The sequence below is a fragment of the Drosophila navojoa genome, chromosome X (genome assembly GCF_054131105.1).
Source record: "Drosophila navojoa isolate 15081-1374.11 chromosome X, UAZ_NAV_1.0, whole genome shotgun sequence".
In the NCBI taxonomy this organism is placed as follows: Eukaryota; Metazoa; Arthropoda; class Insecta; order Diptera; family Drosophilidae; genus Drosophila; species Drosophila navojoa.
This window is the reverse complement of record NC_142895.1, coordinates 23,045,073-23,070,652: the sequence shown is the minus strand read 5'-3', so window position 1 is coordinate 23,070,652 and position 25,580 is coordinate 23,045,073. Positions and strand designations below refer to the sequence as shown.

Sequence of the window (25,580 nt, the reverse complement as noted above, 5' to 3'; positions counted from 1 at the left end):
AGATTATTTGTCACATTTATTTTGCAATCATATAGTTTTAAATTAAATAAACCAACAATTATTTTTATTGTTTATATACTACTTCAAATATATGCAATTGTACTATTTTATCATATAACATCAAATAGAATTGTCGATAGACCGCAGTAAATATTCTATTGAAGGCGCGCACATTCAAACAAATCAAAAAGAGAATACTGTAAATGCTAAAATATATATATACTTTTTGAAATAACTTTATATATTACATTTTATGAGATCTAAAGCAATCTAAAAACCCAATAGTAAATTAATTTTAATTGTCAACTAAGAATAGCAATAGCTATTTGATTTTTTGTTGTTGTTTGACCTATCGTATTTTCTTTGCGTTCGCGGCCAACTTCAAGGCTTTCAAATTTGCGCTATTCGCGCTCTGTTTACCAACAAACTGCGTTCGGCGCTTAAATAGCAGCTGTTCAGCAATGATGAATTATTTTCCCAACTATTATTCAATTGAGGACATTTTTGTCACCCAAGAGAAGGTCGAGTGCAAAGTCAACACCCGTCTACAGCGGCTGGGTAAGCAACGATAAAAGTATTTGATCTGTGAAGACGCTATATTCGCATTGGTCTTGCAGGCTTCCTAGATGCCGGTGCTGAAACGGAGGACCTGGAGCCCGGCCGAACGATCAATCTTCCACTGTGGTACATCAAGGAGCTGAAAGTGAACAATGCGTACTTCACAATAGGCGTGCCGGACATCTACAAGAATGTGCACAAGGCCGTTTGCGAGGCAGAGACAACACACATTGAACTGGGTCGACTGCATCCATATTTCTATGAGTTTGGTCGCTATCTAACACCTTACGATCGCAACCATGTGATTGGCCGCATCATATTTGAGACGCTGCGCCAGCGTGTGCGCCATTTGTTGGACATATCGAAGAACGATGGTGAGAGCAAGCGCGAGCATCGACTCGACAGCATCGAGAGCAAGCTCCACGAAGCGGGTCTGCGCACCAATACCCAGGTAAGTCTCCTGCCATATCCCAGCGATAATCGACACAATCACTCATCCAATGCCCATTGTAGTACATCAACTGGCTGCAGATGAGCGGCAATCACATACGCATCTCCCAGCTCGTCGAGGAGCATCAGAAGAAACGCAAACGAGCCGAACGCAGCGACGACGAAGGCGGCGATGAAACGGACACGCCCACTAGCAAAAAACGCAGCACAATGTAAACAAGATGTGATAATAGAGACATCGAAAAAAAACACACACACTTTATTTATGTTTCACTTTAAGCGTATTTGTAAAAAAGAAATCTATAAACTAATTGGGGAAAATCCAAGAAGTATACAAAAAATAACAAATTAAAAGGGGGACAACAACAAAAATGATTTCATAAATTCGACTTGCCGAAAATTGTATAGCTCGATAGATTCCGAGAGATAAGATAATGGAAGCATTTCAAACAAAAATGCTAATCTACTTCTCTAGACAATTCTACACTTAAATTGTACAATATATAATTCACATAAAAATAATGTTCATGTCTTAATTACAATTTTAAAACAGAGCTGAAAAATCCGATTTCATTTAGATGGATTCATAGTTCGTAATTCAATATTTATAAACACATACATATACATATGTAAAAAGTCTATTCAGATTTCCAGATTTTCGGCTAGATAGATTTTGGGATTTTTGTTTGTTTTGTTTTTCGTTTTCTAACCCCCAGTGTGGTAAATACGTACAACAACCATATTGTTTATAATAACATCCATATTTGTGGCAACCAATTAAGTTTTCATCTTAGTTATTTAAGCAGTTTTCGAATGACTTTTGTAAATATTTTCATACATTTCACTGTCGTCACACACACAAAAAAACAAAAGTAAAATTTTTTAGTACAATATAGCTGGGTATATAGTTGGGTTAGAATATATGTATATTGTTATGTATAGATCTCTGTTTATATGTATGTATATATTTTGTATTTTGTATATACGATTATATCCTCTCATTTGTTACAACAACACTGGGAACAATAAGCGCACCTATCAAGGCAACAGTTTGTCAAGCATTTGTTTGGTTTTCGAGTCGTTTCTCAATTGAACTACTTAACTAATACGGAGACATGCACATACCATATATGCACACATACACATCAATATATATGCATATACACATACACATATATAGATATATATACTCTTGTATATGGGTAACATACTTGTGCTCGTTTGGATTTTGTAAGCTCTGTTGGAATTTGGAATATAGTATATCTTCATTTATACATATATATATATATACTCGTAATCGAAACATAAAATATTTGTGCTCTGGCCATCAAATCTAATTTGATGGGCTGCGACATGTGGAAGATCATATATCTGTAAAGATCTTAAGCATGGTTCAAATATATAGTAGTATGAATACACATATACATATATATATAGTATTAGAATAACTCTTGCAGCTTGATTTTGATTTTATTTTCTGTTCTGTTTTGGATTTTCTCTTATCACATTTACTCTACACATCTCTCTCTCTCTTTCTCTCTCCCTCACTCACTTTCTCTTTCTATACACATACATCTGCTTAGGTACGCATGCCTCGGCCAGCCGAGTTCTATATATAATTTCTTTGATTTCATTTACAATATTTCATTTAATTTAACAGCCAGTTTAACATGTGGTTAAACAATTAACAGGACATTCAAGCTGACTGCAGGCAGCTACCAAATGTGACATACATATACATATATGTATATATAGGAAAGTTTTACGATTTATAAAGTAGCTAGCTGTCAGTGTTGCCACATCGTCAAATATTTAACATGCACTTTAACAGGCACCTTAACTATATATGGCTTGACCAATAGATGGGCATTACAATCTTAGCTATACGTTTTTCTTGCTCTACTTCTTCTTCATCTTTGCAGAAGATAGATTACAACATTTACATAAATTTGACTTGATTTTGTTTGTTTTTGCATTTGGACTCGTTCTTGCTTTTTAAAAGTAAGCAACATCATTTTATTTTGTTTCTTATTTTTCGTTTCGTTTTTCATTTTTTTCTCTTTTGCTCTTTATCGTTTTTGATTTGTTTTTGTAATTGTTTGTTTTTGTTTTTGTTTCCTTTAGTAATGTCCTTAAATGTTTATAAAGTGTATATAACTAATCAAGTGCCTCTGGCTGGGATCTGGCTGTCTGTTGTCTTTCAAAAAGCTTTTCTCAAATCATCGTGTAAAATAAACTGCTGCGATTCTTCTTGTTAAATAGTTAATAAACAAAAGCAAGGCGTGTGCAAATGGTGTTGCAAAAACAAAAACAAAAAAAAAAGTGTTAAAATACATTAGTTGAATGTATTAATAGCTATGCAGTTGGGGCCGGACTTCTCTCCTCAATTGCATCTCGTCAACTTTAACAATTCGCACTACTTCTGCTTGCCATTGCTTATGGGGGCGGCTAGCGTGGGTGGGGGCGTGGACTTAGCCGTGGGATTCGGTGAATCTGGAGGCGTTGGCGTGGGTGTGAGTGTGGGCGTGGCCGCGGCCGTGGGCGTGGGCGTGTCGGTGAGGGCATTTGGCTGCGACTGAGTGCCAAGAGTCGAGGGCTGCTTCTGTCGTTTCGGCAGAAAAACCTGTGAAAACACATGAAAATAAATGAGAGCCAATATAATCTATCTCTCTCTGAACAAAACGAGAGACAGAGACAGAGAGAGAGAAAGAGAGAGAGCAGGACAATCACATACCTTAAGTGCACCCATAAACATTAGATAGAACCAGTAGAGCTGCGGCAAGAACAATATGGCCATGCTGATGAGGCAGCCACGCGGCAATCCGCACATGGCCGACCACATGGAGGCGGCATCGATGGCCAGGCTATAGCGCCACATGACATATGGCCACATGCAGACGCGGCAGACAAAGAACGTGACCAGCATCAGGAGTCCATTGACAATATACGCACGCGAGTCCTTCAGCCCCATCGTGCTCAAAATGCTGCGCAGCGAGACAAAGGGCGTGGAGAACTCCATCATGAACATGTAGCTATAGATGCAATGTCCGCCTCCGCGTATATACTGAAAGCAAGGAACAGTATTACGGTATGTTTAGATGTATATAATTCCATTCGATGCTCACCGTCACGACCAGCAGTCCGAAGGTGCCAATGAAGACGTGATGTATCATCATCACCGGATGCGTTAGCACATACTTCAAGAAGTCCCAGCGGCCATCCTTGGGTATCTGGACACAGGCGCCATCATAGTCGCATATCTCGTGCGGTGTGCTCGGCGTGCTGCCGTTGTTGTTGCCACCGCCGCGGTCGCCGCCACCAACGCCGCCGGCCTTGTCGTAATACTTGCGGGCATGGCCATTGGCAAAGGGCTTAGACTTGGTCAGGCGCAGCAAGTGCAGCTTGTCGGCTATCTTCTGGGTGTGCACCTTGTACATGGACCAAATGTCGTACATGAAATAGGCGGTGCCGAACCAGCCGTATGCCTCCATTAGAAAGTGCGAGGCATACACAAACGACTTGCTGCACGTTGACTTGCAGACGATCAGACCCACCAGAAAGGAGAACGAGGCCTGGATGGCCGAGACGATTCTGTAAAGAGCAAGAAACAAAATCCGTTAAAAGAGATCGGAATAGTTGGCCAGAGCAGAGTTAGCAATGAAACAAACTCTGAGTTAACAGTGAGCTGTTAGTTTACAGGGCACTGCAACCAGCCTGTTAACTTGGACAGAGATCAGTTAGCAATGAAACAAACTGACTTAACAGTGAGCTGTTAGTTTACAGGGCACTGCAACCTGGCTGTTAACTTGGACAGAGATCAGTTAGCAATGAAACAAACTCTGAGTTAACAGTGAGCTGTTAGTTTACAGGGCACTGCAAACAGGCTGGTAACTTTGACAGAGATCAGTTAGCAATGAAACAAACTCAGAGTTAACAGTGGGCTGTTAGTTTACAGGGCACTGCAGCCAGGCTGTTAACTCGGCCAGTAACATAAGAAGAATCCTAATCGAGGAATATTTAGAGGTGCCAAACGAAGTTTGATTACAATTCAATAAAAATATTCACAACGATTTAGTAGCGTACACTCGATTCACAACAACACAGAGATACAGCAAACAGTCAGGAAATAACAATAGATCAGAGGTAAATTTGAAGAGTATTGGGAAAACATGAGTTACTGAAATACAATTTTAAAGGTAACTTCTTTTTGTAATATTTTTTTTTTTTATTCAATACCCTTTCTCACAAAAAAAGAAGACGGATCAATATTGTTTACACTAGCTTTGGGCACATCGAGCATGTATGTGTAGCTTAATGTTTGCGAAGCGCTGCGATTTACTCCAGCTGGACTACTTGGCTCTCAGCACCTACGGCCGTAAAAGAGCGTGGGCAGAGATTTCTGTCTGAGCTGCTGCAGACGTAGACCGCCTGTGGTGGGTTGAATGACGATCGGCTCTTTGGGCAGCTGGCGCAGGCAGCAGCTACGTTTCGGATAGCAGTCGACGCCCAAGTCATGTGTGTTGCCCATCAATTTGTGTGGAGAGCAAGGATATGACACTCTCGTAGGCTTGCTATACCCATCCGACTCGGAGGACTTGTCATCGTCGAAGCGCTCTGGTGGGGGCAAACGGCATTCGGCTGTGGGCGGACATGTGTTTGTGCTGCAGCCGCGGCACTTATGCTTCATCCGATCCAGCAAATTGGTAAACAAGAGATCCGCATCGGTGGTGGTGGTGGTGCCGGGAGCGTCTACATCGCTTTTTTTGGTAACGTGACGTGGGGGCGAATAATATGCATTGAAATCCAAGTCGGAAATTATCGAGACACTCCGTGGCATTTTACGATCGTTGGCAACTCTTTTAACCCTCGGAATGTCGCCCGGCTTCGTCAACAACTGCGAGTTAGTGGGCAAATCGAGCTCCTCCAACTCCTGCTTGCGTGTCGGCAATCGCTCGTGACCGGTGGGGCTCTGCATGTAAGCCGTCGGGTCGCCAATATTCTCCGTCTGCTGAACAAATGACGTGGTGGGCAGTGAAAAGATCGATGGCATATCCGCTTTATCGACTAGCGGCTGTTGTATGCACTTCGATCTATTCGGCTGCGTAAAACTAAACTTATGCGGCACGCTCTGGCACGACGATTTGACGCGCGCTATCGTGGGTCGATGTTTACCGGAGTGCATGCTGACAGCTTGAGGGGTACTTTCGTCCATATCGTAGTAGGCCATCCGACGACTACGCGAAGGGATAACAAGGTCCGATAGGTTGGTGTTTGCGAAATTCACATGCCGTACATCGGTAGCCTGCTTCAGCATGTTGCTCAGCGGCCTCAACGCGGACTTTAGTATGGAGCTCCGCTGCGGCGGGCCAGCCTGTTTGATGCTGGGCAACGCGTCATCAATGGAGCTCTGGGAGTGGCGTCTACTTGGCTCCGGGTAGCCAAAGGACTCGCTAAAGGCGGGCAACATGGCACTTTGGCGCCTACCCGGCGTATGCACATACTCCACGTCGCGGCAATCGATCGTATTATTGGCAGACATCCTCACCACTGCCCTGTTGCCGTATTCAGCGTTTATCACATCACTGGGGTTGCGCCCCAGGAACTCACTGGTCGTGACCAAGGGCGGCCGCATAGCCGCCGGTTCCTTTTGATAGCGCTCCACTGGCAGACGCTTGGATCTCTCATCGCTTCGATCTTCCGTTCGTTCCCTCTGTTGCCGAACATCCTCAGAACTGGAGAGTTGTTTGCTTTTCTGAGAGTTGGAATCGATTCTGGATTCAGTATTCGCGGAGGACTTAAGGCTACTGGGTGCTGTATAAATCTTTTTATCCCGCAGCTCATAGGAACTGCTTGCATACGTGCGTGGCTTGGGCAATGGGACTTGACGTCCGATAAATCCCAATGCTGTTGGATTATTGAAGAGTGTCTTGGGCATTTGCTTTATTGGATTCGATGGCGAGTCATTGTCCTGGAACTGAACGTCGCAGCCGGAACGTGAGCGACATTTGCTCATGTGTCCACCGTAGCTGTTTTCGTTCTCATCTTTGTTATTTGCGTTCTTGTTATCGTTATCACTATCGTTATCGTTGTCTCTGCCACTATCGTATCTTCGACCCCTTCCCATGGATTTCTGCTGATTGATGTAGTTTCGGTTTGCCTGGTCAAGGAGCTGCCGCCATTGCTCATCGTCCAGCATCTTCACTTGATTCACCCGAAAGTGCTGAGGCGGACTGGGAGGTGGTGGCGGTCGACGTGTGGACAACAATGAATGCGCCTTGCAATTCGGATACTTGACCTTTACCTTGGGCAGCTTCAGCACCGTGTCGCGCAGCTTTATTATCTTTTTATCGTTGGGTGACCGCGTAGATAATATGATATTGGGAAGACCGTGCGACTCCGTCTTTTGTGCATTCGAAATGCTTTTCATTTTGAGATCACCGTGCGATGGCCCCTGCACATAGTGCGTTATTTTGGCCACACGCTCCGCATTATGCTCTACCGTATCCATGGATGTTTCATTCGATATATTTGACTTGAAATCCAACACATTGTTCGCACTCGGTTCATTAGTCCGATGATGTTGCGGCTGTTCAGCAAAGTTCTGGTCATTGTTGACCTTTTCAGAATCGAATACCTTTCGTGGATATTTCTCGCCCATATTTGTCACCTGCATACCAATGCCATGGCCAGCGTTTGCATTGTACAGCCTCGCCATGCGAGACGTACAGCTCGAATACTGCTGTCCGTGCGGTTCGTACTCCTTGTCCGGTAGAGCCCTTTCGGCTGGCCGGTGGTGATCTTTTAAACCACCTGGCTGAGTGTCTGAACTATCTTTGTCTTGCCTGTGAGGGGGTGCCCTCTTCTTGGACTCCTGGCTCTCGCACGACATGAACTGATCCTTGAGTGAAATGCTGTCATCCGAATAGGCCGAGAGCCAAGTTGTGCTCGGCGCCTGCAAATTCGCCCTAGGCCTGACTGATGACAGACTCTTGGAGTAGACCGGTTCGGCTATTTGCATGGGCGTGTCTGCTCGATCCATTGTCCGCTGTTTCTTCATTGGCACGGGACTCGCACTGCGACGTCTCTCTGGACTTGACCCATGCTGCCGCTTGCTGCTGCGTGTCTGTTGACGTTGCAGCCTCAGACTTGTCGGCTGTCTGCCATTGATGCGTTGCTTCTCCGCAAACGAAACGGTGCAGCGTTTGTAATGTGCCGTCTTGGCTCGTTTGCGTGCCACTAGATGCATTAGCTGCGAATAATCTGTCTTGGGAACGTAGCTGGCTCGCGCAGCTTTGCTCGTCGAGGGTTTCTCGTTGGCCCTGGACATCGTATTGACAAATACCGCATTGTGGTTGACTGCCTCTTGTTCTTCCGCTGGCCCCTCGTTGGTCGCCTCCTCCAGCTGAGTGCTTCTCGGCTGCCCCTGTGCAGGATCAGGATCAGGATCGATCTCTGTTGTCGGTGGAGTCATCCATTCTGGCCGTTTGCCTTGGACCATCAAAAATTTCTGTCTATGCGGCAAAAAAGACGGCGTCAGATTGATCTTATTGGCTGACATCCACTTGGAGCCAAGCTTTCCGAACTGTCCCGCAATGGGCTTGCGCTTCAGGTAGCCGCATTTGTTCTGCACGATCGAACAGCTGGCCGACGAGTGCCACAGCGTGCCCTGTGATTGAATTTGACTCCAGTTGCTAGACTTGGATTTGCTGGAAAAGAACGATTCACTCTTTGCCTCCTCCTCTTTTTCCTTTGGCGGCTCCTTTAACAACCTTTGCTTTTTCGCTGACCGATCGCCATACGCCACTTGCGGGCGATGCAAAGTGCTGAGACTGTACAGCAAATAGCGTCCCGGCATTATGGCCCGCTTACAAAGACCCGCCACACTGCCGAGTATGCCCTTTCGCTTAGACTTAACCTCTGGCTCCACTCCCATGCAGGCGCTCGAGTCTCTCACGATCTTATTTTTGAAGAACCACTGCTTGGGATAGCAACAACGTGGCACACCTTCCGGCCCGGCCTTGCTTACCCCAACAGTTGTCGACTGACTGGGCACCAACGACCGAGAATCGAGCATAGCCTCCGATATGGGTTCTGTGTTCGGTACGCTCGGCGATTCCCCAGTTTTTCGCTCGTTTTTCTTGTGGCTGCGCGCCGGACAGGTGCTTCGTGTGCAGATCGTTTGGTCGGCCTGTTTGCTCTCGAGCTCAGCATCGGGATGTTGCTCTTTGCTCTCGCAATTCTCGTCACAGGCATTCTGCTGGCATTTCTCACTGGTGCATACAAGATCGGGACACTTGTACACTTTGCAGATCTCGTCGTCGCAAAATGTTGTATGTTCCGTGTAGTTGGGGGGCAGCTCTTGAATCGGCTCTGAGGACTCGGTATCTTTGTCATCGTTCGTGGGCAGGGGCTGGTCCTTCTTGGCCGGATAGCCGACGCAAGCCTCCAGTCCTTGGTCGCCCAGGCAGGGTTGTTCGCACACATCCGTCGCGGGCTGCTCGCAGCCGCAGCACGGCATAGTTTTGCACCAGCAGCGCAGGGGCACGCCGTAGAGCGGATATCGTTTGCTCATGCCGTCCTCGTAGCTCTGGAGCAGGCCATAGAACTCCGGTGAGATGCGGCGAAAGCACGCCGGATTCAGTCGCCGCTGCGGCACCTCGCGCAAGTTATACTTCTGGCGTAGGCGTGGCAGCGGCGACTCAAAGCGGCGACACGCTGCAATGCATTCATCGCCCATGGGCTGGCCATCCGCCTGGTAGATGCAGCCGCAAGACTTCCGCCGTCTCGCTCGCAGGCAGCAGCACGTCCGGTGCGGATACATGGGGCAGATCTTGTCCTTCGACCGCATCGAGAGTCCGCCCGTAAAGCGAGTCCCCTCCGCCGACGTGTCCGGCATGCAGCCCGCAATTTGTGTCGGACATACGGTTATCTTATTCGCCTTGCTTGACTCCGCCGGCTCTGGGTCTGGCTCTGGCTCTAGCTCTGCCTCTGGCTTGGGCTTGGGCTTAGCCTGCTCATTGCCCAAAGGCTGCTCACTCTGGCCAACGCGCTGGCGCTTCGCATGCGGCCACGTGGGCGGATTGTGGCAGTCGCACAGGAGCTCATCCAGACGCTTATGATGGCGCTGACGCTGCAGATGCTGGCGACGTCGGCGCAGCTCCTGGCAATAGTCCAAGTACTGAATGCTTTCGGGCACCTTTGGCCCGTTGCAGCTGCATCTCTTGCAGTCGCACACCGAAGGCTTGAATTGGCTAGGAAAGTCTTCCAGTTGCATGGCCAGCTGCATTTGCAGCTGCTCCTTCGAGGTGACCTTGTCCAGAAAGACCTTCTGCTTACGAAACCAGTCCGTGGCCAAGTCGGGCACCAATAGACGCTCCGGTTTCCCATCGTTGACCAACAGCTGCTCAAACATCCGCTGCCCGGGCGTACGTCGGCGTGACAACGACGTCTGCCGCTGCGAGTGCTTCTTGCAGAGACAAAAGGCGAAATGCCGCTCTGCGATGCTCGAATCGCATGGCGGAAACTTTTGCATTTCATTCGCCACGAATCGCTCCTGGCAGCCCATTGCGCTGCCTTCTCTAGCCCGATCCCAGTTACCAATGGCATCCACAGCTGTGGACACTGTCACCTGTTTGGTGTGGCTGTCGCTTTGGCTACTTTTCGCGCTCCAATTGCTTTGGCTGCTGTCCAGGCTAGTCGCAACCGCCAGCTGGCTATTGCATAGTAGGTGACCCTCGATGCGGAGGGCGCTCGACGATTTTGGTTAGCACTCACTGCTAATTTGGAAATGCCGAAACTTTAATAGAATTCAATTTTGACGTTATCAAAAGTCATTCGAAATTTGTTTAAAAGTCAAAGTGGTTGAGGCTTGGGTTCACAATCTGAAAAAATCACCATTTATCTGCCTCATCCAATAATAGCCAGGGGAACGACTCTACCATGGACTTTCCCGATTCGCATTCGAAGCGTCACTTTTCGTCTTCTTTATTTATCTGTCTTTTCTATCTCCTTTGCGTGATTTTTCTTAGCTTTTAGACATTAGTTTTTATGGGTTTTCTTAGGACAAGTCAAATCTCAGCGCTTTCTATAATTATTTTTTGCCTATCGCAGCTTAACGCTTACCACTCTTTCTCTGTCTCTGTCTCTAGTCTAACTTTCTCTCGTACTTGATCTCCATATACTTAAACATCTTTTCGTATTTCTCTTCTGTCTCTTTCTTTTCCTCTCCTTTATCTCTCTCTTTCTCTCCATATACTTTCTTTCTCTCCATATACTTTCTCTTTTTCTCTATCTCTCTCTTTACCTCCATATACTTTCTCTCTCTTTCTGCCAAATCTCTCTCTCACTCTCTCTTTGTGAACTATATTTTTATTTTACTGTGTCCCTCTCTCTTTCTCTCTCTGTCTCTCATTCTCTGTCTTTGTCTGTCTAGTCTCTTTCTCTTCCTCTATCTCTCGCTATCTCTCTCTCTCACACACTTTCACTCTCTCCATCTCTCTCTCTCTCTCTGTCTCTCATTCTCTGTCTTTGTCTGTCTAGTCTCTTTCTCTTCCTCTATCTCTCGCTGTCTCTCTCACACACTTTTACTCTCTTCATCTATCTCTCTCTCTCTCTCACTCTATCTACTCTCTCTTGCTCTATCCATTCCTTCTATCTCTTTCTCTATCTACTGTACCTCTATTAATCTGTGTCTACTCTCCTTCTATCTCACTCTGTCTAGCACTAAAAGAATAACTGTAACTGTAACAACTGGTAAGGATTCAGGCTGTGGATTCGAGCTTAGCTAATTTCAAGCACAGTCTACTCCAGATTTGGCTGTCAATCGTATACGTAATCATGTAGCCTTTTGACTCTAATATTTGGCAAAAAAGAAAAAAAAAAAAAAAGAAAAGAGGAAAAAAAAACCTAGATCTTCGTTCGGCAACAACAATTTATTGAACATGTGCGCTCCGTGCCGTGTCGGCTGTTGTACGTGGCGCACCAGCTGCTGTCGGCCGCCACTGGAGAAACTGCGACCCGTGGACCACTATCAGTGGTTCCAGCATTGCCAAGAGCAAAATTGCAGGAACTGCAATATGGATCCCACAGATGAGGACGATGGGTCTGCCATCGATTGCGATTGCATTTGCCGGCGCAATCGTCACATTATTGAGGCTCTGGGCTGCCTATTCAGATGCTCCGTACAGTATATGATATCGCTGCTATTCAAATTGGCCTATCAGCAACTGCAGCCACTGCAGCGCTTTCCGCGCGATCGTGTCTGGGATGTGATGGAGCACGTCAAAGCGCCATATACGGAGCTTAACGATTTGGAGATCTACGATAGCATGTACGATCGGTGTGGCCAGCCCATCGATCCGTTGGACCCGGATAACACGCATAAGATAATTCGGCTAATGTTTCTAAGGGAAGTGCTTACGCCCGACCAGAATAGGTATCTGATGCGTTTGCTCAAGAAACTCAACGAGCATGCATTTTGTCCGGTACATCTGGAGCTGCTGCTCCAGACAATCCACACAATTGACTTGAATAAGCTCGTCTGCGGTCTACGCCATCAGGAGCAGCTCTCGCGCCAACTCTACACTGGCCGACAGTGCAACTCTATATGTAAACTATATCATAAGGTGAGCACGATCGATAAGCGTATGGTTGCGCAGAATCGTAGGAAGCGTCGCCACAAGTACAAAAGATCCGGCTCTGATGCGCATGATGAAGAGATGGACATTGCCCGACAATCCGCATTGAATCGACAGTTTTGCGAACGGAAACCCACCGAGAATTCCCCTGACCTCACACCGCCACGTAGCACCATTCGCGCTTCGGTATCGAAGCGTCATTCTAGTTCGGCTAGCAAGCGTTTTAGCAAACGTAATTACCAAAGCGCTTCCAAATCGTAGCATTCGAATGGTACGAATTGATAATTTGGCAACGTTTGAACAGAAACAGAGGAAGAGGCCGACTGTAGTAGTCAACCCATACACATATATATTATATATTATATGTATATCAATCTATATCTATATATTATCATCTTTCTCTAATTTTGTTGTTGTTTAGCATCGAAAAAACGCCAAAAGTGTAAAATTAATCAAGTGAACTTTCTGTGAAATTGGCCCACATAAGCAATGCATTACCTTGAAATATATAAATAGTCCGTACGAAATTCGAATTCAACTGACTTTTTCATTACAGCTTTTCAATTATGTACATACGTATGTATGTTAACTAACAGAAGTGGAAATTTATCAAAGAACCAAAGGTAGCCTTACTGTACAACATTTATATGTATATGTAAACAGCTTATGTTAAATAACAGAAGATGGAATGCTATTAAGCGTCCGATATGGGTACTTACAAAATCACTTCATTGTCTGAGTGTCTTTAGGTAAAAATTTTCAGTTTTTGAATAGTTAGACTAAGATTCAATTGATAATTTTATTCCTGTTAAACCGCCTTTGTCTGCAGAGATTCAATAACTGTTACTTCCCTGATCACATCTTCAATTTACAGAGTCAACTAGTACCTGAAAGTATTATTTGTCTGCCGGAAATCCACAACTTTGTATCTATCGGTTTCTATCGTTATCTGTAGTAGATAAAATGAGGCATTGTTAGCTTCTAAGAAGATTTCACACGTATATGAAAATGAATTGACGAGCAGTCAAAAGGCTGCAGAATGCTTGAAATATTTACTAAAATATTAACTCACTTAATTTCTACAGCTTTAAAGCTTTTGCAAAGCTCTGCCAGCTAAATTTCGAATGGAATAACAGAGCACAAGCCGAAAGTCTGAAGCCACTCTAACAGCGCAGTTAGTTAACATTAACATTAAGAGTGGCTATTAACAGTGGCTGCCAGATAACAAATGCCAACACGATCAAAGGAATGCAAAAACAAGTAGGGAAATTTCACCAAGCAAATTATAGACATTAAGTAAATGTAGGGAAATTTGATAACTGGCATTTTGATTTTAGAGCATTTATGGGGAAATTTCAGCATTTGAATGCTGAATTCACAGTAGGGAAATTTGGGTCTTTGAATGGGAAATGTTTAATATTGGAATTTTAAATTTTCAAATTTAATTTGCTGAAATATGACCCATAAGTCCATAGAAAAACTAAAGGTATTATTATCTCTTTGCTTTAAAGAAGATTATATGCTACCATCGATAGAATCACGAGGCGTAATAGAAAATCTATTGAAAATATAAAATTTGAGTACCTCCTTAATTGCAACACTCCTGTAATGCAACACTATCTATTTCTATATCTTTAAGGTACATCGTCGAACGGTTTGTAGAACAGGCAGTTTTTTTTAGATAGGTAGGCAGCGGTTACACTTCAAACGAGTATACTTAGCCTTTTATTAGAAATGACAAACTATTTGATTCGGGCTTTCGGAAATATGCTAAATTCAAAACCATAAAAAATTATTCAGAATAATCAGAAAAGAAAATAACACCAAAAAAATATAATAATACAGATCATCTTTGGCTCCAATTCACAAATTTTACAAGAAGAGCGCGCCCATTGCTCAAGAAGAAAGAACAAAACAAACAAAAAACAAAAACAAAGAAAAAAGAAAGAAATTTCTATAGATATATATATTTATATATATATGTATATAGAAGATAATCGTTTAGAATCTAATCGAGGGCCGAATACAAAAGATTTCGTATTCAAATTTCATTTAATTCAGCTAACAAACAAATGTCTTTAGAAAGGTCAAAATTCATTGCGGGAGTCGGAGGCGTTGGCTCCAACGCCCTCTATGGCTCCAAGACCCTGGGCGCTGGCGAGGGTGTCGCTGGCCTGCTCTCCAGCGCACGGCACGGGGCGACCATGCGACAGCCAATATCAAGAGATCCTTCCATAGCGAAAAGTGCCAAACGACGCAACGCCCACTCGAAGGCACCGGCCATTACCCTCACTGCGGAGCAGTTTGCGCGACGCACTGCGCTAATGACGAGCAAGGTCGTGGGCAGCCTGAACAGGGCGGCGGCCAATGCCAGCGCGAACAGCAAGCGGCCGTACAAGATCGGACAGCAGCAGCAGCAGCAGCAGCAGCAAAAGCAGCAGCAGCAGCAGGAGATGGCGACCAAAAAAGCAAATGCCACAACTACGTTCAACCATGGCAGTTACAATCGCAGCAATGCGGGAGCAGCTGGCAGACGTTCGGTCAGTGGCGACACCAATACCGATTCGGACTACAGGTCAGCAGGAAGCGGCAACGTCTGCACCTGTCGGAAGCATGCGCCGGGCGGACGTCGAACGCCGCGACTGCGCGCCGAGCCGGCACACACGAAGTGGCTGCTGATGCCTCAGAGCAATTTTCGGCAGGACAGCGAGTCCTCGTCGGAGATGAATCAGTCGCTGTTTGAGCAGGAGCCGCATCGGGAGCAGCCGCAGGAGCAGACCGCTGAGCCGGCGGCGTCCGTCGATAACAGTCAGTTGCCTGCAGCGCCAGCGTTGGCCCAACGCCCGAGCAGCTCCAGCCTCTCTGGCTATCAAACGACTTTGGGCGTGGCCGGCTGCAGCAGCAGCAGCAGTGGCAGTAGCAGCAGCAGCAGCAGCAGTAGCAGCAGCAGCAGTAGCAGCAGCAGCAGCAGCAACAGCGGCAATTGGTCAAACAGCGAGGCCTACGACACGCCTCGCACCATTAAACGCAACAGCAAGAGCATTAAGCTAACGTCGACGGTCATCAAAATAATGCCCGAGGTGCAAACGCGCACACCAACGCGGGCACCGATCAGGACATCAGCCACTAAGTCAGCAGCAAGAGCAGCCGCCGCAGCGGCAGCGGCAAAAGCAGCGCAGGCTGCTAGAGTGGCAGCAGTAGAGGCTGCGGCCGCGCAGAGAGCCAGCGTCCCCAACAGCTACACGAGCAATCGGCTGCCAGTCCGGCAACAGCAGCAGCAGCCACAGCAGCTGGCGAGCGCAAGGCCAGCAAAGGCACAGCAGGAGGAGCAACGGAGGAAAGCCGGAGGAACAGCGGCGCCGGCCAGCAGGGGGGGTGCGCCGAAAATCGTGCGAGTGGAGCAACACAAGGTGCCCCAGACCATTGAGGACGGCATCGACGTAAGCTATCAGCATTTTGTGTCGAAGCCTTTGGTGCGCGGCAAGAAGCCGATGCCCATACGCTATCTGTATCGTCCGATGGTGCGGCGGCTGAACCAGACGAATCAGGCTGCAGGCGGGCGACATTCGCGTCGCAGCAGCAGCAGCAAGAAGGGGCTGAGCGAGAGCAAAACCGAGTTGCTGGACAAAATGGAGGAGCAGGAGCAGGAGTCGGGGCAGAGCCAGCAGTTGGGAACGGAGCAGGACCAGGAGCTGGAAACCGAGTCGGATCAGCAACTGGAGCAGGAAACGCAGCCAGACCAAGAGCCATCGATGCCCAAGATCAGCAGCGACAACGACATCGATGATGGCGAAACCGAGCCGGATTCTGCCTTTGATATGCCGCCGCCAATCGTGGTGGATGTCAAGTACTTGCCGCTCATAAACCAGCTGAAGAAGCATCCGATGCCCGAGCAGCTGGGCCGTCGAGTTGTGATGCAGCAGCAACAGTTGCTGCTGGCGAGCGAGCAGCGCTTGAAGCAGCAACAGCAGCTGATGCTCGAAAAGTCCCAGCTGCGACACGCCGAGGCCGCCGAGCAGAAGGCCAAGCACATGGAGATGCTGAAGCAGCAACAGAAACTGATCGAGGAACAGCGCCAGCTGATCGAGGCGCAGAAAAAACAATTGCTGGCCCACGGTCAAAAACAGGCCCAGCCACGCCCCATGCTGATCGACTTCCAGCCGAAAGTGACGCGACTCAGCAGCAATGTGGACGCCCCAATCTGCTACCATGCACCCATACGCATGTGCGCTGGCACCGCTGTGGAACCGCCGCCCGGCTCTAAACAAACAACGGCAGCAAACGCTAAAGCAGCAGCAATAGCAAAAGCCGGCCCAACAACACCAGCACCAAAGCCAGCACCAAAATCGATGATGACAGCACCGACTGCTGAAAGTGAAAGTGACGATGAGGTTGCTGTTAAGGGTGCACCGGTAAAGGTGGATAAGAAGGCGGTTATAGCTGCGGTTACCTATGAGGATATTGAGCCCATTGTTAGTGCTCCGAAAACTGTTACTTTTCAGCTGGACATCGACAAGAACGACAGCAACAGCAACGTTAACAGCAACATTAACAGCAACGTTAACAGCAACGTTAACAGCGTCAGCCAAGCCAACAGCAGTAAGAACGAGATCAGCGTTAGCGTCAGCGGCGGCGTCAGTGGCAGTTGCAGTCAATCCGAGAGCATCGGAAATGAATTCACGTCCAAGAAGCGGCGAAAGTGCAAGGCGCGTGGCAAGAGGAAGAATCGCAAATAATATGAGTATATATAGATAGAGATGAATAGCAATAGATATATATATCTATATATACTTGTATATGAGCATAACGAATACACATACACAAATACATATAGATACAGTCACACACAAACACACACACACACACATGAACACATACATATATGGAGACAATGCAATTCCAAAAGGCACATTTTGGAATCGTATGCCCCCATCCTAACGTTAAATTTTCACAATTCAGCTTCGATTAAAATCCATTAAATGATTTCATTTTCGGTTGCATTTTTTTCCATTTCCATAAAGTGCGGGATTATGATATGTAATACGAGTCGGAAATCCAACGCTACGATGGATGACTTCATTAGCCTCAAATGTGCTCGCGGCCCAAAAGGTCAGGGCTAGTCTAAGGGCAAGGCCAGCCCGAAAGGCGAGTCGGAGTTGAGTGGGTTTTATATAACAGTGAATGGGTGTGGACACGTACGATTGTAGCACACTGATAGTGAATGGAAGGTGGGAGAGTGCTAACTGAAACTGCCAGCGTAGGTACTAGCAACTCGGCGTGTATAACAGTGGGTGGCATTGATTGAATAGCACGTTAACTGTATAACTGAATTAGTCTAAGTACAGCAAACAATGTGACACTACCAATAGCTGATGAGCAGACATCAAGAATGCTATGAATAATGTATATCAGGGTGTATAACAGTTGTATAATTATAATATAACAGCTCAACTTTGTGTTTAAGTAAGGATAGGGAATGCGCATAACAGTTGGCTTAAGGAAACATATCATGTACATCAGTTTGTATAACAGTTTGTATAACAGTCGTTAGATGTGAATAAATGCAATGCAATACGGTGAATATTAGATTGCCCAATATCAAAATAGTGTATAACAGTATGCTTAAATGCAAAAAAGATGTATAACAGTTGCTAGATGTGAGTGAAGTAATAGATAAGGGAAAACGCAATGTAAATAATAAAATGTATATGTAAGCAGATTGAGTATAATAGTGCATGTATAACAGTCGTTAGATGTGAATAAATGCAATGCAATACGGTGAATATTAGATTCCCCAATATCAAAATAGTGTATAACAGTATGCTTAAATGCAATAAACATGTATAACAGTTGCTAGATATGAGTGAAGTGGAAGATAATAAAGGAAATAGCAATGTAAATATTATAATGTATATGTAAGCAGATTGAGCTAACAGATATATATTCAATAACAGTATAACAGTACAACTTAGATTAGATAGACAAGCTTAGTGTATGACAATATATGCACCTCATTTGTATAACAGTTATTTGATGTAACTACATGTAGACTATCTCTATAAGAGTAAATAGTATGAGTATCAATTAGCGTATATAACAGTCTGTCTGTCTACACACACTTATATATAACAGATAAGCGACGAAGACAAACTCCGATTGCTACAATTATGTCTAATCCTCCCTAATAAAAACGCTTATTTCGAATCAGTTAAGTCTTAGGGGAACCAAAGCGGAACTCAATAATTAGAACCAATTTGGACCCGATCAAATCTGTGGCGGAATTAATTGCCATTTGACGAAGCCCAGCAATTATTTAGCTATTAAGTGAATTACTGTGAAACTGTACTAATTGAAGCAGTCCAATTAATGAAAAAAATAAACCTTAAATGTGTAGAGGCTAATGTGCATTGAAACAAGTGAATTTAGTGGTATTCTATTTGATGAAGACATTTGCAATAGAAAATGTAAATAGATATTCAAATTGAGTTTACGTTTAATGACTATCCCAATTAAGAAAAATTGAGAGTAGCAGAGAAAAATCTTGAGTCTAATCCATCCAGATGTATGAGCATATTCAGCTATATAGAGAATGGGGTAGATTAGAATATTCCCCTATGTAAATCAAGCAGAAGCAAGAGTTGACTATATGATTCACATGTTCAACTAGATTGTTGAGTGTATAAGGAAAGTGCTTACTAGATAAGAACTACGATAAGTACTTCTCGTAGATAGTTATGTCTATATGACTAGTTATACGTTCCTAAAGCTCTTTGCACAGTGAATGCAAATAAATTAGAGAGCAACTATTCGTCGTTCAACCCTAACTGAAGCACTCCTTCGTGCCTTGGGTTTGAATGTTACACAGGTTCAGGCAGGCTCCCCAGCCCTGTGTCTAGCCTATCTGATTGTCTAGGGCACTCCTCGTTCTATTTCGAGAATGTTTTGGAGCTCAACTAAGTTTTTGTTTTTTGTTTTTTTTTCTTTTCTTATATGGGTTGAGTTTTTTTTTTTCGTGCTAACTGTGCATTCAGCCTTGAAAGTCGCGTCGCACCCCCAAACGAAAATTGGAGCGCATCGAAACGAATGGCTGGGCATTCGTTCTATTTGTCGAAATGGGCATTGACCATTGCCCATGGCGAATTGCTAATGAATAAGGCGCTAAGGTGTCAATATGCTCATACGCATATAGCGAACGGGCCAAATAGTTCGCATTTAACATCTATGCCAATCAAAGGCAATTGTGATAAATGCTGATATCGGTTACTGGGTCGTTCCTAGGCTTTTCAGTCTGGCCTCGCGCATGTATGTACATACAAATATCTTTGATGGTATATAGGAAAAGCGACAACAAATAATAATAATAGTAATGAAATGCTATAACTATGTCTAATTTAGATTTATGAGAAAAGTCAAGGCTGGTCAAGGTACGAGGTGCGAATTGTTCGCAGCGAGCTTTTCATAAATTGCCCTCAGTTCCATTCGAGTTGTTAGTCAATAGAACTAAGCACACACCCACACAAACGTTTCATTAGGTCTGCGAGTAGAATATACGCCTCACAATTTCGCATATAATAGTTTCAGTGTGTTATACATACGAATATAGTATATATGTATATAATGTTGAATGGGCAGACATTTGTTTTAGCAGTAGAGCACAGTGGGCAGCTTATCTGAGAGCATACATATATATAGATAGCTATATAGATAGACACTCGCACACCTACAAGTGTTATACTTGAGCAGGGGTAAGCCCTTCTGATAGATATTAAAATTGATTGCTAAGTGGGCAATACAGTTATTAGTCTAGCGTCATTGATCGATCGATCGATCGGTTGTTATGACGCTCGGCACATATTGAAGTCAACAAAGGTTAAAGACAATAGTTGGGCATTTAAGTATAACAGTTTTCGTAATAATGCAAAGTTGTATAATTTAATTGTGTATACAAAGAACAAGTTTTAGATAAACCTCATAGCAGGTATATAAAGTAGTACAACATATTTATGATACTAGCGAATGATATAAAGGTTATCGGATAGTATAACACTTGTAAGAAAAATAACAACTTTTAGTTGAACTATAGAGCACCTGACCTTACTTAGACTGACTGTATAACAGTTCGGACAGCAGTATAATATGTATAACAGTGTAGAAACAACTGTCAGCTGTTGAGCTTAATTTTATTTCCTTTCTCCAAGTGTCATACTGTTATAATTGGTCTTGTTCAACAGTAATTGGCTGTGACCGTATAACAGTTACAATACTGCCTCATCTATTAGTCGACCGCCCTCTGCTCAATTTTGTGATGCAGTCACATGAGTCGCCGTTTTTATAACACATTTTATTTAGCTGATCCCACCTCCGAATGCAACCCTCACGCCCCCTCCTACATACCCCCCCGCTTTGACCCATAGCGCCGTGCAACTGTGACCGTGAAACGTGCACGATGTAATCGCTGAGGGGGCAACTCGAGCTTGACTCTACAGATAGAGACGCAGAGAGAGTGAGAGAGAGAGAGGGAGAGAGGGAGGGTAGTTGGTGTGAGCGAGACGCCTGCATTGAGTCCATTCAAAATAAGCTAAACAATTCTACACACAGTTTAATTAACACTCTCAACGACAGTCGAGAGCCGCGTACGGGGCGGGGGAGGCTGTGGGCGGGGTGCAGCGGAACCAGTTTCAATGGACGCGCCAATTGACGATGCGAGTTCGAATTCGATGAATTCGATTGTTTCTATTTTTGTTCATCACATTCCTTGCTGTTGTTTCTCTTTATTGAAATGTTTACTTGTTCTCTACTTCTTCTTCATCTTCTTTGACAATAAAGAAACAATATACCCAAAATTGAGCATCTTAATTACAGGTTTGATAATTACAAAATGAATGAAATAAACTTTGTTTTATAAATAGATCTATAGCTGTTCATTTAATACTATATTTTGTAAAATTATATTTTTTGTAGCTGTAAAAAATATGTAATTTTTTTTTTTTTTTTTTTCTTTATTAATTTCAATTTGCATTGCAATATTTTAAGCAATTACTGTTATTTTTTAAAAAAGTAACCCGTAGAAATTCATTTTTAAACAGGCGAAATACAAAGTTTACAAAGTTTTTCAAATTGTAGCAAAAATATTAAGAAGAACCTATTAACAAGATTGGCTACAGTCTAAATATTTTAAAGAATTTCTTTCGCGATGACGAAAATAATTGAAGAAATGTCAAAAGCGGAACAAATATGCTATAATAAGGTCAGAGCAGCGCTATATACTTCAAACTAAAACAACTTTTCGCTACTTGGCAGTTGAAATCAAGGAAAAATTCGATATAAGAGCTAATAGATTGCAACTATTTGATTTATTTAGATTTTCAATAAAAAGAAAGAGCTCTTGATGACTTGATTCATGAAACAAAATTCATTTCAAGCAAATCGGGGCATTCGTTGATGAGATATTACTTTTTTTTAGCCATCAAAAAAGTCAAACCTATTCAAATGCGCGGCACTGTAAATGATTAGCTTTCAATTGGAAGTCAAGAACCATTTGAATATACATATGACAAAAGACGAGTTGGATTTCAAATAAGAAAATAAAAATAAATGAAGTGAATAATCAAAGCTTCAATTGACAATCAAAAGTCACAACGAAATTGCGATTGTTTTTAAAGATTTTTAGAGAATTGCACAACTTTTGCTAACTGAAATTCCATTTGATGTTTTCCTAAAGGGGAAATCTCAAATAAAGGCTAAGTGCTATAATAGAGAAGCATCATTGTCATTGTTTAATAAAGCATGTGTTTATATAGAAGTATATATATATATATAGCCAGTCAGCACAACTTTAGAGATTGGGAATACTCAATAGATAAATAAATTATATACCATATATGTATATTTCTCATTTATATATCACATACGAAATTACTCTCTGATTTAGGTTAGTTCAATGAAGGCCAAGGACTATTGACTCTAACTCAACATTGCTCTCCTTCATTCTCATTCTCATTCTCATTCTCACTCTCTAGTTCCCCTGTCCGCCTCACTCTTTGTGCCTCTCTCTGTTTGTTTTCTTCTGACCATGACCCGTTGTTGTTTCATCTGAATGAATTTGCACACACAAAAAAAAAAGCACATGCAAATAATTTCAATTGGGATTGAACGCCAGAATTAAGGTCAAGTTCAATTGAAAACTTTGACTTTGACCCACGGTCCAAGGAGGATATAAAGATGTCAAGACAAATACAAAATAAATTGAAATATATAAATATATTAGAATGAAGTAGATATCAGAATTAATACATAAGTAAAGGTTTCTATGAAGTAATTATAATTCAAGAGAGGAACTTAATACTAGAATATAGTATCTCTTGAGGGCAGAAATCTTTTTTTCCCCTTGTAAAGCCTTAGTGTTCGTTCTAGGCAGCGTGCACTGTAGCTATGGCCTATCTATGGCCTTTTCACGACCAGAACTCTATATATGAGAGATATCTATAGTACTCCATATAAGTTAAGAGATTTTGATGTATATACGTGTATAGCTGGACTTACTTGTTGGTTATTTCGAGGACATCGGATATCATCAGGCGATATTTGTTGCGGAATTGCTGACCACGCTTCGTCTCCAGCAGATACTTGTTGCAGAAGTCGGTCAGCGAGATGAAGTAGATGAAACCGAGCGAGGTGAGGAAGAGGCCACGCTGCAGCGTGATCCGATCGGTGGTGTTTGGGATTTGCCACAGGCTGCCGCAGGCCAGACTCATCGAGCCAATGGAGCAGGCCAGCGAGAAGTAGCAGCCGCAACGCAGTGGCATCGGCGCTGAGGCACCCACAGCGGCGGCCACATCCATGGATTCAGCGGATGCTGTTGCTGGAGTGGCAGCAGAAACTTCTTCTGTCGCCGGAACTGTTGCCGAGGCTGGAGCTGCATCCTTGCAGCCGCCATTGCTGAGCAGCGGCTGGCACAGGCTGTTGCGACGCTGGTGCATTGTAGTCGCCGCTGCTTCCGCTGATGCTGCTCCTGCTGTTGCTCTGCTTGGTTGTGTTCCAGGAGTAGCTGTGTGTGTGTATGTGTGTGTGTGTGTGTGTGTGTGTGTGTGGATGTGGGCGTGGGCGTGGGTGTGTGGCTCACAACCTGTTGCCTGGACGGTGGATGCTCTGTCAAATCGATTCGGGATTTCGTTTGCGTTTCGTTTTTAGATGTTACACAATTTCATTTTTGCAGCTATAGTTGGAGCAGACAAGAAGATTACGCTAGTCAGAGGCGTTGATTGACCAACAAATACTCTATATACTATATACAAAATAATTGTGTGGATCGTGTGTGTGTGTGTGTGTGTGTGTGTGTGTGTGTGTGTGTGTTTGTGTGTGGAACGTGTGGAGCGTGTAACGTGCAGCGTACGGTGCACTGTCCCGTTGTCTGGTCGCGTCTGCTTATCAAGCAACAAAACGGAACTCATTCCGTATGCTCATTATCAAGCAATTATCACTATCAGCTGCGACCCTCGCTTGTTGCTGCGGCTGTTCATATATTTTATGTACAATTTACAAATACATAAGTATATATGTATAAATATATATACATATATTTTCTCCCTATATGTTTCTCTTACTCTCTCTCTCTCTCTCTCTCTTACACAATTTTAAAATCTTATCTAGTACTTAGGGCTTATTAGTTTATTGCCACTTGCTTTTTTTTTGGATTTATCACATTTATCACATGCATGACATTTTTATCATAAAGAGAGCGCGCATGCTGTCAACAAACAGTTAACGTGCACTGTTATGCTCTCTTTCGCTCTGTGGATGTTAAGTAACATAGGCATTGATTCTCTCCATAAAGTACAAAATTCAAATGCTAATTGACATTTGCCATTGTATGCAAATGCAAATGCAATGCACTGCATGCTGTGCGCGTGCATGTGTGCGAGTGAGCGCACAATAAAAACAAAAGTAACTCTCTCGATTTCTGCTTGTCTCTCTGTCTTGCGCATGCATGGCAAGAATTTGATAGCTAAGGTATCGAAATGTAGGTCAAGCGCTTTGCATTGCCCAAATAAACAATTGGCACACACACGTACGCACACACACTCAAATTTAAAACCGCAAAAAATTGCTTGGCCCGCACATTGTTGACCAACAATAATTGACTCGAGTTGCGCGCGCGCACAAACAAAAAATAAGTAAAAAACAACAATAAGAACAACAATTACAAATCCATACGATTGATCGACTCTTTTTTTTCTTGTTTAAGCAATAAATATACTTGAAGCACTTATTTATAAGTTTTTGTGTCACTTTCGTTCACTCGAGGAGAGACGCCCACATAAACACACACACGCATTTGCTCTCGCACACACATACACGCAGAGATGACGCGCGCGCAGTCAACAGCAGCAGCAGCCGTCGCCGAAGCTGCTGCAGACGCATTTCACACGCACACTCATTGGCCAACGCATTCATTGATTATGCAATTCAAAGAATCTCCAATTGTCATATCTAATTGAAGTCGTGTCTCACATTCAAACAACAACAGCAACAATAACAACAGCGAGACTTGCAACAAGAGTGATCTAATCTTGCGCACGTTGCTAGTGCTACACACACACATATAGTCACAGACATTCCCACACACACGCGCGTTTTGAGTGTGGTGCATTTGCCGGCAACGGCGTCAGCGGCAAATTCACTTGCAGTTTGTGCTGTAATTTCAAAATATGTTTCACATACACTTTTTACAGTGACAATATTATTTCAAGACTTGAAACATAAACACTTTTATTTGTACGCTCGAATAGTATAGATTCGAAAAAAAAATACACAAATTTAGAAAAACACAAACAGCAGCGACGTTAAACTGACCCAGTTAGATTGAACAATAACAGCAGAGTGACAGTTGTCAGAAATGTTATGACTGGCTGTTATTCGGCACAGCTGTCTGTTATT

General features: G+C 43.9%; 5 protein-coding genes and 1 long non-coding RNA gene across 10 annotated transcripts in view; 3 read left to right on the top strand and 3 right to left on the bottom strand.

Annotated features, from left to right (window-relative positions):
• The window catches only part of LOC149090717 (uncharacterized), an 86,350-nt gene extending 68,718 nt beyond the window's left edge, over nucleotides 1-17,632 (top strand). Inside the window, exon 2 of the mRNA XM_089263093.1 lies at nucleotides 14,593-17,632. Within this exon, the coding sequence (XP_089119219.1) occupies nucleotides 14,717-17,380 (2,664 nt within the window). The 5' untranslated portion in view covers nucleotides 14,593-14,716 and the 3' untranslated portion in view covers nucleotides 17,381-17,632. The remainder of the gene's footprint in view (nucleotides 1-14,592) is intronic.
• Psf3 (DNA replication complex GINS protein Psf3) lies at nucleotides 378-2,147 on the top strand. The gene is made up of 3 exons (XM_018111437.3): nucleotides 378-558; nucleotides 618-1,009; nucleotides 1,072-2,147. The coding sequence occupies exons 1-3, from the start codon at nucleotides 462-464 to the stop codon at nucleotides 1,222-1,224; spliced, it is 642 nt and encodes a 213-aa protein (XP_017966926.1). The 5' UTR covers nucleotides 378-461; the 3' UTR covers nucleotides 1,225-2,147.
• Nucleotides 1,688-25,564, bottom strand: LOC108658785 (TLC domain-containing protein 3A). 5 transcript variants are annotated; one of them, XM_030387666.2, is made up of 5 exons: nucleotides 25,497-25,564; nucleotides 23,187-23,859; nucleotides 4,134-4,599; nucleotides 3,743-4,072; nucleotides 1,688-3,631 (listed from the first exon to the last, which is right to left on the bottom strand). In XM_030387666.2, the coding sequence occupies exons 2-5, from the start codon at nucleotides 23,621-23,623 to the stop codon at nucleotides 3,425-3,427; spliced, it is 1,440 nt and encodes a 479-aa protein (XP_030243526.2). In that variant the 5' UTR covers nucleotides 23,624-23,859; nucleotides 25,497-25,564; the 3' UTR covers nucleotides 1,688-3,424. The 5 variants fall into 5 exon arrangements, with proteins under 5 accessions (XP_030243526.2, XP_089119224.1, XP_089119223.1 ...); XM_089263098.1 differs by having other exon boundaries at nucleotides 25,477-25,521; XM_089263097.1 differs by having other exon boundaries at nucleotides 25,365-25,504.
• The window catches only part of LOC149090716 (uncharacterized), a 108,873-nt gene continuing 84,980 nt past the window's right edge, over nucleotides 1,688-25,580 (bottom strand). Inside the window, exon 2 of the long non-coding RNA XR_016197259.1 lies at nucleotides 1,688-2,531. This is a non-coding gene — a long non-coding RNA (uncharacterized LOC149090716). The remainder of the gene's footprint in view (nucleotides 2,532-25,580) is intronic.
• LOC149090719 (uncharacterized) lies at nucleotides 5,237-10,909 on the bottom strand. The gene has a single exon (XM_089263703.1). It carries the CDS (start codon nucleotides 10,571-10,573, stop codon nucleotides 5,369-5,371), a length of 5,205 nt encoding a protein of 1,734 aa, XP_089119829.1. The 5' UTR covers nucleotides 10,574-10,909; the 3' UTR covers nucleotides 5,237-5,368.
• LOC149090718 (uncharacterized) lies at nucleotides 11,819-13,182 on the top strand. The gene has a single exon (XM_089263704.1). The coding sequence runs from the start codon at nucleotides 11,949-11,951 to the stop codon at nucleotides 12,903-12,905; it is 957 nt and encodes a 318-aa protein (XP_089119830.1). The 5' UTR covers nucleotides 11,819-11,948; the 3' UTR covers nucleotides 12,906-13,182.

Excerpts from the sequence above, each read along its gene's own strand:
- Psf3 (XM_018111437.3), top strand. The coding sequence starts at position 462 with ATGATGAATTATTTTCCCAACTATTATTCAATTGAGGACATTTTTGTC. Across the intron at positions 559-617 it reads CACCCGTCTACAGCGGCTGG|GCTTCCTAGATGCCGGTGCT; the intron begins GTAAGCAACGAT and ends TTGGTCTTGCAG. Across the intron at positions 1,010-1,071 it reads GTCTGCGCACCAATACCCAG|TACATCAACTGGCTGCAGAT; the intron begins GTAAGTCTCCTG and ends TGCCCATTGTAG.
- LOC149090719 (XM_089263703.1), bottom strand. The coding sequence starts at position 10,573 with ATGGGCTGCCAGGAGCGATTCGTGGCGAATGAAATGCAAAAGTTTCCG.
- LOC149090718 (XM_089263704.1), top strand. The coding sequence starts at position 11,949 with ATGTGCGCTCCGTGCCGTGTCGGCTGTTGTACGTGGCGCACCAGCTGC.
- LOC108658785 (XM_030387666.2), bottom strand. The coding sequence starts at position 23,623 with ATGCACCAGCGTCGCAACAGCCTGTGCCAGCCGCTGCTCAGCAATGGC. Across the intron at positions 4,073-4,133 it reads TCGGACTGCTGGTCGTGACG|TATATACGCGGAGGCGGACA; the intron begins GTGAGCATCGAA and ends CCTTGCTTTCAG. Across the intron at positions 3,632-3,742 it reads TGTTTATGGGTGCACTTAAG|GTTTTTCTGCCGAAACGACA; the intron begins GTATGTGATTGT and ends GTGTTTTCACAG.